This window comes from Phaethon lepturus, unplaced genomic scaffold, assembly GCF_000687285.1.
Source record: "Phaethon lepturus isolate BGI_N335 unplaced genomic scaffold, ASM68728v1 scaffold1975, whole genome shotgun sequence".
Lineage (NCBI taxonomy): Eukaryota > Metazoa > Chordata > Aves > Phaethontiformes > Phaethontidae > Phaethon > Phaethon lepturus.
The window spans coordinates 67913-80336 of NW_010539671.1; the positions used below are offsets into that span (position 1 = coordinate 67913).

General features: G+C 44.1%; 1 protein-coding gene across 1 annotated transcript in view; it reads left to right on the forward strand.

The window, feature by feature from the left end:
* Positions 1-2529: 2529 nt before the first annotated feature.
* LOC104620842 (retinal guanylyl cyclase 2-like) overlaps positions 2530-12424 on the forward strand; it is a 44645-nt gene continuing 34750 nt past the window's right edge. The window contains exons 1-4 of the mRNA XM_010287168.1: positions 2530-3268; positions 5400-5701; positions 7247-7601; positions 12159-12243. Of these exons, the coding sequence (XP_010285470.1) occupies positions 2530-3268; positions 5400-5701; positions 7247-7601; positions 12159-12243 (1481 nt within the window). The remainder of the gene's footprint in view (positions 3269-5399; positions 5702-7246; positions 7602-12158; positions 12244-12424) is intronic.

Genomic DNA, 12424 nt, shown 5'->3' on the forward strand with positions numbered 1-12424 from the left:
TGAGTGGAATTAAACTGTGCAGCACCATTGTTGATACTGAAAGAAATAAGACAGCAGTGAGCATATCCCATACGGATAGTGACGTAGGTATTATTTGTATATGGATAAGTCAAATTTTTAAGTTCAGTTTAAAAAATTCAGTGTCCTAGCCTCAAAAACTTTATTTAATTTCATGCTTTACTTAAAATCTAGTGTCAAGAGCTAATGCACTAGTAGCATACAAAGCAATGTTCTGAGTTTATGCTTGATGTTAGCATGTATTTTAGGCACTTTTGGAATGTGAAGCGACTTGGTAATTCCTGATAACTGCCTTGAGCCGTACCAGCTTCAATGAAGCTTCAGCTTCAATGAAGCACGTGTCCAGGAACCTTCATGGATCTGGGCCATGCAAGGAAACGAATGAATGGGAGGAAATGAATGAAATGAAAGGAGAGCGCTGCTCTCCCTACTGCAACTGAAAGACTTTGTGGCTTCCCTCAATCATTAGTCATGAAGAACTGCTCCTGAACACACACCAATGAGATGTGTATAATTTATATGACGTATTTGCAGTTAATACTGCTAAAAAGTTGAATTTCAAACAGTTCTCTCTAGACCACAAGCGCTGGTCCTGTGACCTCGGCTAAATTATTGCAAGGGGTTTCCTAGCTAGAACAGCCATGGAGACATTCAAGGTCTTTCCAGGATGACGGTTTTATTGCCAGGTCCACTGGGGAAGGAAGGTGTCTGGGAATGTGGAGAGGGTTAGTGCAGGGCTGAGCTGTATGAAGATATCTAGAGGACCCAAGGCAATAACCAAGACGACTGTGATGGAAGTGTAAAAAGCTCTGTGTGTTTCATGATGGTACAAGGAAGAGACAGGGGAAAGGGGAATGTAACACATCAGCAGGATGGTAAAGCCTGAAATCAAATATTCTGCTTATCCCAAACCTAAAATAGCTCTTGTCTCTGCTGCTTACAGGACAGAAGAAGAGCCATCCCTGCTGCGGTGCAGAGACTTAAGGAGCTCTTCTGCAGGAGCAGATCCCAGGAGCTAAATCCCACTAATCCAAGGGCAGAGCTTTAAGATGCCATCCCTACAATTGCTAACCTAGATATGAGTACGCCTCTACATTGAGGCACTTCGGTGAGGCAGCCTTGGAGCTCTGCAAGGCCTTCGTCAAGGAACTAAGGGCTTGACGAGACGTACCCCAAGTCGTGAAACCCTGGAGAAGAAGGACGGCCCTCTCCCAAATGGACATAGGAAGCTTTTGACATGGCACGGAGGGTCCCACCCAGTTGGAGTGGCCCATGCGAGCAAGAAGTTGAAGGAAGTGGGCACTCAAGCACACTTGCAGGGGAGGCTGACCATGCATCGTCTATCCTTGAGATGGGACCCACGACTGAGGATAGCCACTGCCGCCGGTGAGAAGCTGCTCTGCTGGTGAGTGGCTCCTGCTGGAGGTCTCTCTCCATCGGGCTAGATGTCCTGCGGCTGCATTTACAACACACGCTGCATTGCGGTGCTCTGCATTGCATATCTTGGTGGCTGAGGATCCAGAATAAAAATACTTCTCCAGTAATGAACAGGTAAGCTGATAGAAGGGGACTGCTATTTTTAGAGCACAAACCTGCTTGGATCAGCAAATTTTCTAAGCCACAGGGTGACACTGCAGATGATGGGGAGACTGTTGTGGGTTTGCGACTTCTGTGCCTGGCTGTGAAGGGTGAGGTTTTTATTCCTCCAAAAATCCTATGGCTCCTAGTCTTTACCAAGAATATTTTAAGATAAGAGTGAATACAAAGCTTCTGCCCTGACAGTTTTTTAACAGTTCTTTATCTAAATTCAGATCATAATCCTCCTTTTCCCCCATTTTGTGATTACCTGTTACCCTGCCATGAGTTGTCCTTGAAAAACCATTTCAGAAAGTTTTAAAATCATGTGCACATACACATGAATCTCTAAGCACATATATATATGGGTCTATACTTGTGTGTGTGTGTGTTTATGTTTGTATGGGCTGTGATTCATGTTCAAAACTAACTGAGGATTTTAGATTGGTAAAAGTTGCTGGCTTAGTGTGTTTCACCTTTTTTTATTTTCTTGTAAGTGTGCTTGTCTGTCTGATTTGGGAATTATCCTTCTGAAGAACCAAAAACATAGTGTATCCACAGGTTTTGTTTACTGCTGCAAACAAAGCAGACTCACTCTTCACTGCCTGGTTTCAGAATATATTGTAAAGAATTCAAAAATGTTTATGTAGGTGTGTGTTTAAGGGCTATGGTATGTCTAAGCAACACTGGTTGGACACTCGTCTGCGTGGTGCAGTGCCTCGTGTGGTGCATGTCCACGTCTCTGTGCAGGGTTTTGGCACCTTATAGACTTACGCCTTGAGAACTGTTGTGTAATTTGGGATGACTCAGCTTCTACATGCACTGAACAAGTACATAAACAGGAAGGCAAATGTAATCTACTTTTCTTCCAGCAGCTGATAATGCACTGCCTGGCTTCTTGAAGAACTCGGCACAGATCTACCCACCTGTAAAACAATGTCATTTCTCCTATTGTGCACTGACAGCTTGTTCTGGGTGCTGTCAAGGCACATGAGATTGCATCAGTTCAACATTAGAAATTCATTCAAGGCATTTTTTCCGGCTCTCTGGTGGCTGCTGTTGGGAATAATCCTACTTTGCTCTTCAGCACATTGTTCCATTTTTAAAATTGGACTTCTCGGACCCTGGGACTGTGACCCCTTCTTTTCCAAAGCATTTCCCCATGTGGCTGCCAGGTTAGCAGTGGGACGAATAAGCAAAGATCCTTCTCTAGATCTTGGCCACAGGCTGGATTATGTGGTCCTTCAAGAAGAATGTGAGACATCAAGAGCTCTGCTTAGATTCATTGACTTTGAAAAGCTTTCCTCAGCTTTCATAGGCCCCCTGAACCCTGGCTTCTGTGAGGTGGCTACACTTTTAGGGGAAAATTGGAATAAAGCCATCTTCTCATGGATGTGCATCAATTATAAACTGGATTCCAGCATCCACCACCCTACATTTGCAAGGACCCTTCCCTCTCCAACCCGAGTTTTGTTTACAATAATGAAATATTTTAGCTGGGCTCATGTTGGCATCATTGCTTCCAATGAGGATATTTGGATGGACACAGCCAACAACTTAGCGAGTGCACTCAGGAACCAGGGACTTCCTGTAGGCATTGTTACACCCATGCGTAAAGGAGAAAAAGGCATTGAAGACACCTGGAATGAGATTAAAGAAGTTGATGGGATTAGAAGTAAGTGCTTTGCATCTCATTCCCTTTTTTAAATTTCTCCAGGGTAGGACTGCATTGTTATTCAATGTACATAGCTTAGAGAAGGACATTTTGAAGTCATTTAAGTCAAGCAGAAATTTATCTCTGACCTTAATGGAGCCAGGGCTTCACATAGAAGAACGTTGGGCATTTTGTATGTGATGGAGATAGGGCAAAACAGTCTTCTACAACATGTAAGACTGGGTCCAGCTTGTCTGAAAAGGTAATATTTGGTGTCTGTCAAGTGTAAAGAGGGAGGTTTTATATTTATGGTCTTTTGGATTCTGGATTATCAAAGATCTCATGCTTTGACGCTGTGTCCTTGTTACCTGTGTTCAGTGAAGGTATCAGAAATGAAATCCAGTGTTCTATACCACTTACTAAAGCAGTGGAAGGACCCTTGTTGATGTACAGCACATGTAGTAAAGAATGATCTGTTTTCTTTTGAGATCATGCGGGAAAAATATCATGTTTTCTAGTTCAGAGCCTTGCTAGGAAGTCTGTGCTGGAGCTCTGATCCTGGATGCACACCTCTGCGGTCAGGACTGTGAATCCAGATGAGGATGTATTTTTAGCTAAGACTTTGACTTTTATGCCAAAGACTAACAAGGGTAGCAAGGTGCTGTCCAACTTGGAGTTTTATCGGTGCTCATATCTATGCGTGAGTCCAAATACACCTTGAGTGGATTCATCTCATCACCATCACAGCTCTCCATGTGAGTTAGAGATGATGGGCTCCTTTCACAACCAGTGGAGAGAACTAGTCCCTCTTCAGATATGATTCATCCAACCAGCTTAAGCTCTATGCTATAGTATGGGATGAATCACTGCCTTGAAGCACCCAATTTCTTTCCTGTAATTCAGCAACCTGAAAATGCTCTTGTTCACTTCAGCTTCTACTTTACCAAGGTCATGTCTTCTGAGGAGAGACCATGACTACTCTAGCAATCCTGCTCCCTCCTGGTTTAGTAGCAGGCAGGTCTCCTATGCAACTTTCCTTCCCATCAAAAATGCCCCGAGGGCTGGAACAGCTCTGCTGGGACGACAGGCTGGGAGAGCTGAGGGGGCTCAGCCTGGAGCAGAGAAGGCTCCAGGGAGACCTTCCTGCAGCTGCCAGGGCTGAGAGGGGCTGAGGAGAAAGATGGGGATGGACTTTTTAGCAGGGCCTGTTGTGACAGGACAAAGGGTTTTAAACTAAGAAAGAGGAGATTTCAACTAGATCTAAGGAAGAAATTTTTGGCACTGAGGATGGTGAAACCGTGGCCCAGGTTGCCCAGAGAGGTGGTCAATGCCCCATCCCTGGCAACATCCCAGGTCAGGCTGGACGGGGCTCTGAGCACCCTGCTCTAGCTGGGGATGTCCCTGCTTATGGCAGGGGGGTTGGACTAGGTGGCCTTGAAAGGTCCCTTCCAACCCAAAGATTCTATGTTCTATGATTCTATGATTCTATGATCATTGCCCTACTTTGCTCTTCTCACTGCTGGAGTTTTGAAATGCTGTCTTTGATAAAAAATCAGGAGTGCTTCCTTTCATGAAAGGCCAGTGAGCACCATGGAAAGCCTGTTAAACAGATACCCCTGGATTTCAAATCTCTCCACCAGACATGGGGACATTGGCCCCATGGCATTTTGCAGGCAAAGGCACAGACTCTGGGACAACCAGCCATGGACCAGATGTTGCAACACAACACAGTACGCAACCTAAAATTTGTATATATGGCAACAGGGTGAACAGGTGGAGCTTGGGCACTGCTAATGACTGTCTGTCAGCTCAGGGCACAAAAAGGGAAAGCTCATATGTCTCTTAGTCAACGACAGCAATGACCACCACTGCCCATCATGTTAGTCCATGCCTCACTTCTGTCAAAATTTCTCTCCACTCCTCCTTCTGCATGGCTGCAGGAATGGGTAATGCTCACAGCCTCCTTCGCTACGTGCTGCAGACGTCCACAAGTTGATCAAAAGTGGTGTAGCTTCCAATAGCTGCTGGGGGACCGTTAGAATCTGACCTTGATACAGCAGTTCAGACAGCTCTTTGGGGGTGGGAGGGAAGATATTTTGTGTTGAAAATCCCAAAGGGGTTAACCACACTGTCTGTGATCCCTGTGTTTCAGTTATACTCCTGTGCATGCATTCTGTGCTCGTTGGAGGACAGGCACAGGCCACCTTACTCACAAAAGCTCTGGAAATGGGACTAGCAGATGGAAGATACGTCTTTGTTCCATACGACACTTTACTGTACAGTCTTCCTTACCAAAACTACTCATTCAATGTCTTTGATAACGACAGCAAGCTCCAGGAAGCATATGATGCTGTGCTGACTATCACACTGGACTCTGGAGAAAGGACTTTCTATGATGCATTCAGGGAAGCTAAAGAAAGTGGTGAAATAACCAGAGATTTGGAAACCAGAGAGGTAAATATTCTTTCTCTCATGCTTTTCTGGGACCTGGTAGTGGAAGACATGAGACAAGCAATAGTTATAGAGAAAGTACAGGTGAGAGACAACCCAGACTGTGTGCTTTTCTTTTGAGAAAAATTTGGTGAAAGCTGGAAGAGGTCCGCATTCATTTGGAAAGGATATTTCTCCTGAACGTCTGGCAATCATCTAACTCAATTAGTTCAACTGCAGGACCACGTTGGGGATGCAAGAGAAAGGGTTGTCACTGAGGCTCTCAGATTCGGTTCACCGTGTGCTAGCTGCAGTAGGTCCAAGCTGAAGAGGTGTTTCCTAAGGTGGACAAAGTCCGTGGCGTTTTTAAGGCACCAGAGTAAGGTGTCCACATGCCTGAGAATGTGGGGGGATGCGACAGACAAATGAAATAGTGGATGCTTCCTAGAGGGAAAGACTTAGGATCATTGTTGCCTCATTCTTTCCAGCACTATAGTCAGTTATTCTTTGTCAGCACAATTATCTAAATGTCACCAGTAGCCTTATAAAAAAACAAGTTACTTGCAACCTTGTAAACATTGCAAGAAGAATTGGGGAATGTGTCATACTGGTGAAGAGATTCAGAATTCAGCCGAGCTAATTTTCAGATCTCACTGTGGTCTTTCAAAAAATTATAAGTACTTTTAAGGCATGATTTATCTGATCCGCACGGATGTCTACGTCAGGAGGACATGAATCATGTCTCGAAAACATTCATTTCTTTCCCTTCACTATAATGAGAGCCCAGGTTAATTGTGCTGAGTGTAGGGTTCTTCATTGTAGGTGTTTACATCTGGTCAACAAATCCCACCACAGATGTCAAACTCCATGGATCTCAACTGCACTCCTCATTTTATCACGAGTGTATATGGCTATAGTCTCTCTTCACCTACTAGTGGTGAATGACCATGTTATTACAAAAGCCACTATGTGTGTTTTTAGGGGAGGGGAAATTTTTAGGTTCCTAAATCAAGTCTGGCACAGAAGGGAGCAATGTGAGGAGAAAAGGCTCCAGTACCCCAGAGAACAAGTTTGCTGTGGCTCTGCTTTGTTGGTTTTATGCCTTAGGAATAAACAATGCTCTGACAGAGAGAACCAACCCTTTGGGCATGATGTTTTTCCTACCTGGGTAGGGAGGCAAAACTCTGGCTTTGATCTTCTATTTTGGAAGATATTTTAGTGCAGTGTTTTGAGGCAGGCAGTGATAAAATGCCAACTGAATATCAGGCTCTGAGTCTTGGCTCTTTCCATGATAAAACAATTCTGCATGGTTTTAAAAATATTTTGAAATTGTATTTTGGGAAGCAACCATAAGAAAAGACAGATATTCAAAAAGTCACACATATATTGTGTTGACCCGGAGCTACCTTCAACCTAAGATTCTTCAAATCCATTACTCTGTAAGCCTTAATGCTCAGGTGTCTCGGTTCTTGAGTTTACAGCTTAGCCAGTGGGACATCTTTTGCCACAGATCTCAAACCAGAGACAGGCAGCAGCATATCCTGACCTCAATTTCTCCTGTACTTTCAGGTTTCTCCACTTTTTGGAACAGTCTATGATGCCATTTACTTCATGGCAATGGCTATAGACAGTGCTCAGAGGAAAGGAGTCAGAATCTCAGGAGCTAACATAGCTGAGCACACAAAAAACTTCAGTTTCCCTGGCTTTAATCACCGGGTGGAGACAGACAACTGTGGGAAGGGGCTGAGCAACTATGTGATACTGGACACAGATGGTCGTGGGAACAAGCTCTTCCCAACCCACTTGCTGGACATGTCTTCAGACTCTGTGAAGTCCCTAGGCCGGGCAATCCACTTTCCCAGCAAAGCTCCACCCAAGCCAGACTCCAGCTGTTGGTTTGATCCAGATGTTCTCTGCACTGGAGGTAAGAAAGACAAAAAAAACAGGGTCAAATGACATTAGATCCATGCTTCTTACTTATTTAATCTTTTCTCTTACTCCAGGGGAGACCATCCCAAAGAGAAAACCCTAAACTCAAGAACTTCATATAAATATGACCAGTCATAATGCTGTTTGTAATAGGAGTCCTATACAGAGATCACACTATTGATCCTCAAGACTCTCTTATTGCTTATTAGGTCAATAAGGTGGTTGCCACAGTTGTGTGCTGGAAAGAGTTTTCCAGATGTAACAGTCAACATCTGCCTATTTTGAGAGCAATCAATAGATGCCAGAGGCTCCAGCCGGCACCATGCCCTGTCCTTCTGAGGGACAGGGCACTAAGAGGATTTGCATTGAAGACAGCCTAAGAGAGCTGCACAACAGCAGATGCTGGGTTAACGCCAGCTTCTTCACCAATTAGCTATGCAGCTTTAAGGATCATCAGAGCTCACCTCATCAAGAAAAGATGGTAATCATTACTCAAAACAATCTGAGTTACTGTAGACAACAGAGGTGGCAACTGAAGACTTTGGGGCAGAGATATCTGTGCTGCTTCCTTGGTTTGCAAGACTGGGCACTGGTTTTACTTATTATTTTTAATTTGAGGCAACTGTGGTGCAGTTTTAAAGTCCACAGGGAAACCAAAATATCAGGGTAGGATACTTAGCCTCCACTTGACATATTTACTTATAATACTAAACATTTACTCCTACTGCTCCAGGATATGACTTAAACAGACAAAATTAACCACATCTACAGAATATTTCATTCAGCAGCTGAGAAAAACATTGCCCTTGGCTCAGCCATAAGTGGTTTAAATCAGTGTCGCTCCATGGAAATTGGGGATATACTGATCTTATGGCAGCTGGCAAGCTATAGAAGAGACAAATATAATGCTATCATATATCTAATGTTGCATTGCTACTAGGAAGGATGTAGCAATTCAGCATCCCACCGCAGTCTATGGAAAAATCCCACTGGTTCTTAGATCAGATTTTATGTTCACACCTTTACAAAAACGTAAAGCCCTAGGCAATTGTCAGTGAAGCAGTAATTTATTATTATTACTAATATTTCAGAGACTGAATTTTATGACAGAATTAAATCCAGGCCTCAGTCTGGATTTGTATGGAATTAGGGTTGGAGGGGGGTTGGATGTGAAGCTGCCAGGCTGCTGTGGTTCCTGACCCCAGGTCCACCAGGAGCGGGGCTGAGCAGGAATCCCAGTACATGTCACGCATGTACACACAGTGTACACACCCACGCGCACACACACAGTGAAGGCACAGCCGGTCACCGACAGGCACATACAGGAGAGCAAGGCCATTACAGGCACCACTACCCACAACCAGCACTGCTGAAACATGGACAACACATGGCCTGATCCTGTTCTTACACACCAGATTATCAGGCTCCAAGCTTGCTAGCACATGTCACAACCCCAGCCCCTGCACAGACACAGATGCATCCTCTGGTAGGTGGTCCAGACCTGTAATTATCCCACAGCCAGCTCTCAAACCCTCTGGTCTCTGCAGGAGCTGGTCTCCAGACTAGTGGTCTCTCATGGGTTGCAGGCTCTGGGACCTCTTGTCTTACTTGTTGGTTAGGCTAACTTGAAGTCTGCAAATGTCATGCACAGGCAGAATAAAGAGCACCTTCATCCAGGAAAAAAATCAGGAACAAGGGTTAAGAAGAAGGTAGGACAGATTGTGATGATCAGGTGCAGGATTTGGCTGGAAAAATGCACAACATACTTACGTGTGACCAGTATCCCACCCTTGAGCCTCCCCAACTAACCCCCATCCCTTCCTTTCCCCATTTTTTCCCTTCCTCTAAACATCCCATAAGAAGTTTCATATACTCCTATAGTCCCCTTAAAGTGTCCCCTAATGAGCTTAACACAATCCCACAAGTCCCCTCAAGTATGCCATAAGTTTGCTTTTTCCCATGAACCCACGATAACCTTGCTTTCACTTCTGATTAGTTATAAAGTTCTGGTTGAGCTTCCTCAAGGCTTTGCATCATTCCTGCAATGGCCCATCTGTCAGTGACACGAGTGCTCTGGTCTTTGGTATTGCTTTTGCTATCTCCTGTTCCTTAGAGTTTGTTTATCTGGGTGTTTATTTTTTACTTCTTTTGTCCTTTCACGGTCTCTTGTTCACCCCAGTGAATTTTGTGCACCAACCAGCTCTTGCTCTCAGCTTATCAGGTGCTGCTTCAGTGAACGAAATTGGATTTGGATGTTTTCCAGCTGTGGAAGGGTCCTCATGTCATGATGTGTAACTGTGCCCCTACTTCAAGCAAAGGACATGATCAGAGAGAGACCTTTTACCCCTCCTTGGTTTTCTACAAGTTTCTTTCAAGTACCATGTTGCCTTAGAGTCCTCTTGAGTCTGGTCAAGCACTTTTGGGTTGTAAAATGCAATGGTAATAAGCAAAATAATTACTCTGAGGCTTTTTCTCAAAGGAGATTTGTTCAGACAGCGGAGTCTTTAGGGGCTGCTTGAAGAAGCTTAGGAGACAACACCAGTAAAAAAAAAACTGATTCAATACAGAAGAGAGCATTAACGAACTCCACATTATTCCTACTGCATTGTGGTCTGGGTTACAGATTCTCTCTGAAAATGTTAGAAGGCCATGCAGAGATGTGAGGCTGGACTTTCATACCCCTACACTTCATCACTGGTTTGTCCAGGTGGAATTTGCTCCTTTGTCCAGCAGGAAAACCAACCCATGCCCCTATTACTGGGCTATTCAAAGCTCATTTTCTCTTTAATAACAAGTTTTCGTCTTGCAGACAACTACAGCTCCAGAGCACTAGGTCTCCTGCAAGTCTGCCTCTAAGCTGATCCAGGACCTTCTTTTCCACAGATTTAGCATTGTGCAAGACCTTTATGTGTTCTGGCTTCACTCACACCAGTCCTTCTGGAGGCAGGCACATCTTTGGCAGCTCCCTTGCCTCCTAGGGATGAACATTGGGTTGCTGTCACCTGCTCTTATGGGGACCGCAACACTCTGTCTTTGTCTATGCATGAAGAACAAACCTTGGCCTCCAGGCCAGCTTGGTGCGGTCTTGCTCATTCCTGTATTCAAGGTGACCACCTCCTGGAGAAAGCTGGCTGTGTCTCCATTGCACTTTGATGGAGTGAAACCTTGGTCTTCATCCACACTGTCTGTGAGGTAAAGAAACGTGTGTGAAATATTGACTCTCCTGTGCCTGGATTTCTTCTCAGCTGGAAGTATACAGGGCTAGTTCCAGGCTGGAGCACAAAAGCCAAGTGACTTCTTATATAAAATCATGGTTTAGTGGTGCATGGTGGTGTTGCGTTGATGGTTGGACTTGAATGATCTTAAAGGTCTTTTCCAACCTTAATGACTCTGTGATCATAGTACCATTGAATGATGGAATGGTTTCTGTTGGAAGGAACATTTAAAGGTCATCAAGTCCAACCCCCACACCACGGGCAGGGACATCTTTCACAAGATGAGGTTGCTCAAAGCCTCGTCCAACCTGACCTTGAACATGTCCAGGGATGGGCATCTACAACTTCTCTGGGCAACCTGTTCCAGTGTACGTACGAAGACAATCAGAGACTGGGGCCCTGGGCTAAAGCAGAAAGTAAGTCCAAACCCGACAAGAATATTTCAGATAAAATACTCAGTCTGTTCCTGAAAAGAAAGGACGTTAATTTTCAAAAATTCCTGCATCTTTCACCGGGAAGCTCTAGGTCTCTATGCTTGCAAAAAGGCCTGTGATTTAGATGCAAGAGTGACTTAGAGTCATGAACTTTTTATCAACCCAAAGTTCTCCACGCTTGTTTGAGTTTAAGTATCTCTGAATACAGACAGAATAAAATAGCCAAAAAAAAAAAAAAAAAGACAGAAGAAACAGAGACAGCAAACACTTCCCACTGGAATTTAGCTCATCCGCTCATGTCAGCTTTCCTTAGCTCTCTAGCAAAGACACTCATGTGCAAAGTATGTGTCTCCAATACATTCTGTTGATGGGCCCATTGAGGAGGACATCAGCCTTCTCCTCCTTCTCTTGGGTTCTTTTCAGAGTTAGATATCTGTAGAAGGAATGAAAAATCCCAGATGGGCTGGTGACTCACCCTGGCTGTCAGTTTGGTACCACATGATAAAGATTTTTCAGCATTTCAGTTCCTGGAGAGAAGAGGGTCAAATGTTCAAAAGTTATGAACTTTGCAGAAGCTGCCTCTAAAACTTAAATCTTGCCTGTGAGTCAAGTCTTTATTTACTTTAAGAAAAACTATTTTTTCCACGGATCCAGAGCTCTAGGTCTAGTATAGGACAAAAGTGCATGCAAATAATTAATTAAAGTAGTTGCAGTCTCGTGTAAATAAAGTCAGTAAGTATTTGCGTATTCACAAATTAACATTGCATAAAAATTGTCTTCTAGAATTCTGCTGGCTGAATATTTGACTTTATAGTCTAATGGTCTGATATTGATATTTTCAATATTATTGCCTAAACCAAAAGGATTTTCTAATTCATTGATTCTTTTCCCCTCTTTGCACAGGGATTGAGCCTACAGTCGTGATTATGGGAGTAATGCTGATATTTGCCCTGGTGCTTTGTGCTGTGGGCCTGGCTTCTCTCATCAGGTGAGAATTGCAGCACGTATTTGGTTTGGTGGCAATTTTAGCTTCTGTGGGAGGCTGGTGCTTTAGTCAGCAGTTTAGACCGCGTGCACACACACAGCAGGCACGATTGTGGTCTTTGCTTTCCAGCCACATATCTGTTAACTTTATTAAGTGACAGTGGCTTTTTTTTTTTTTGTCTTTT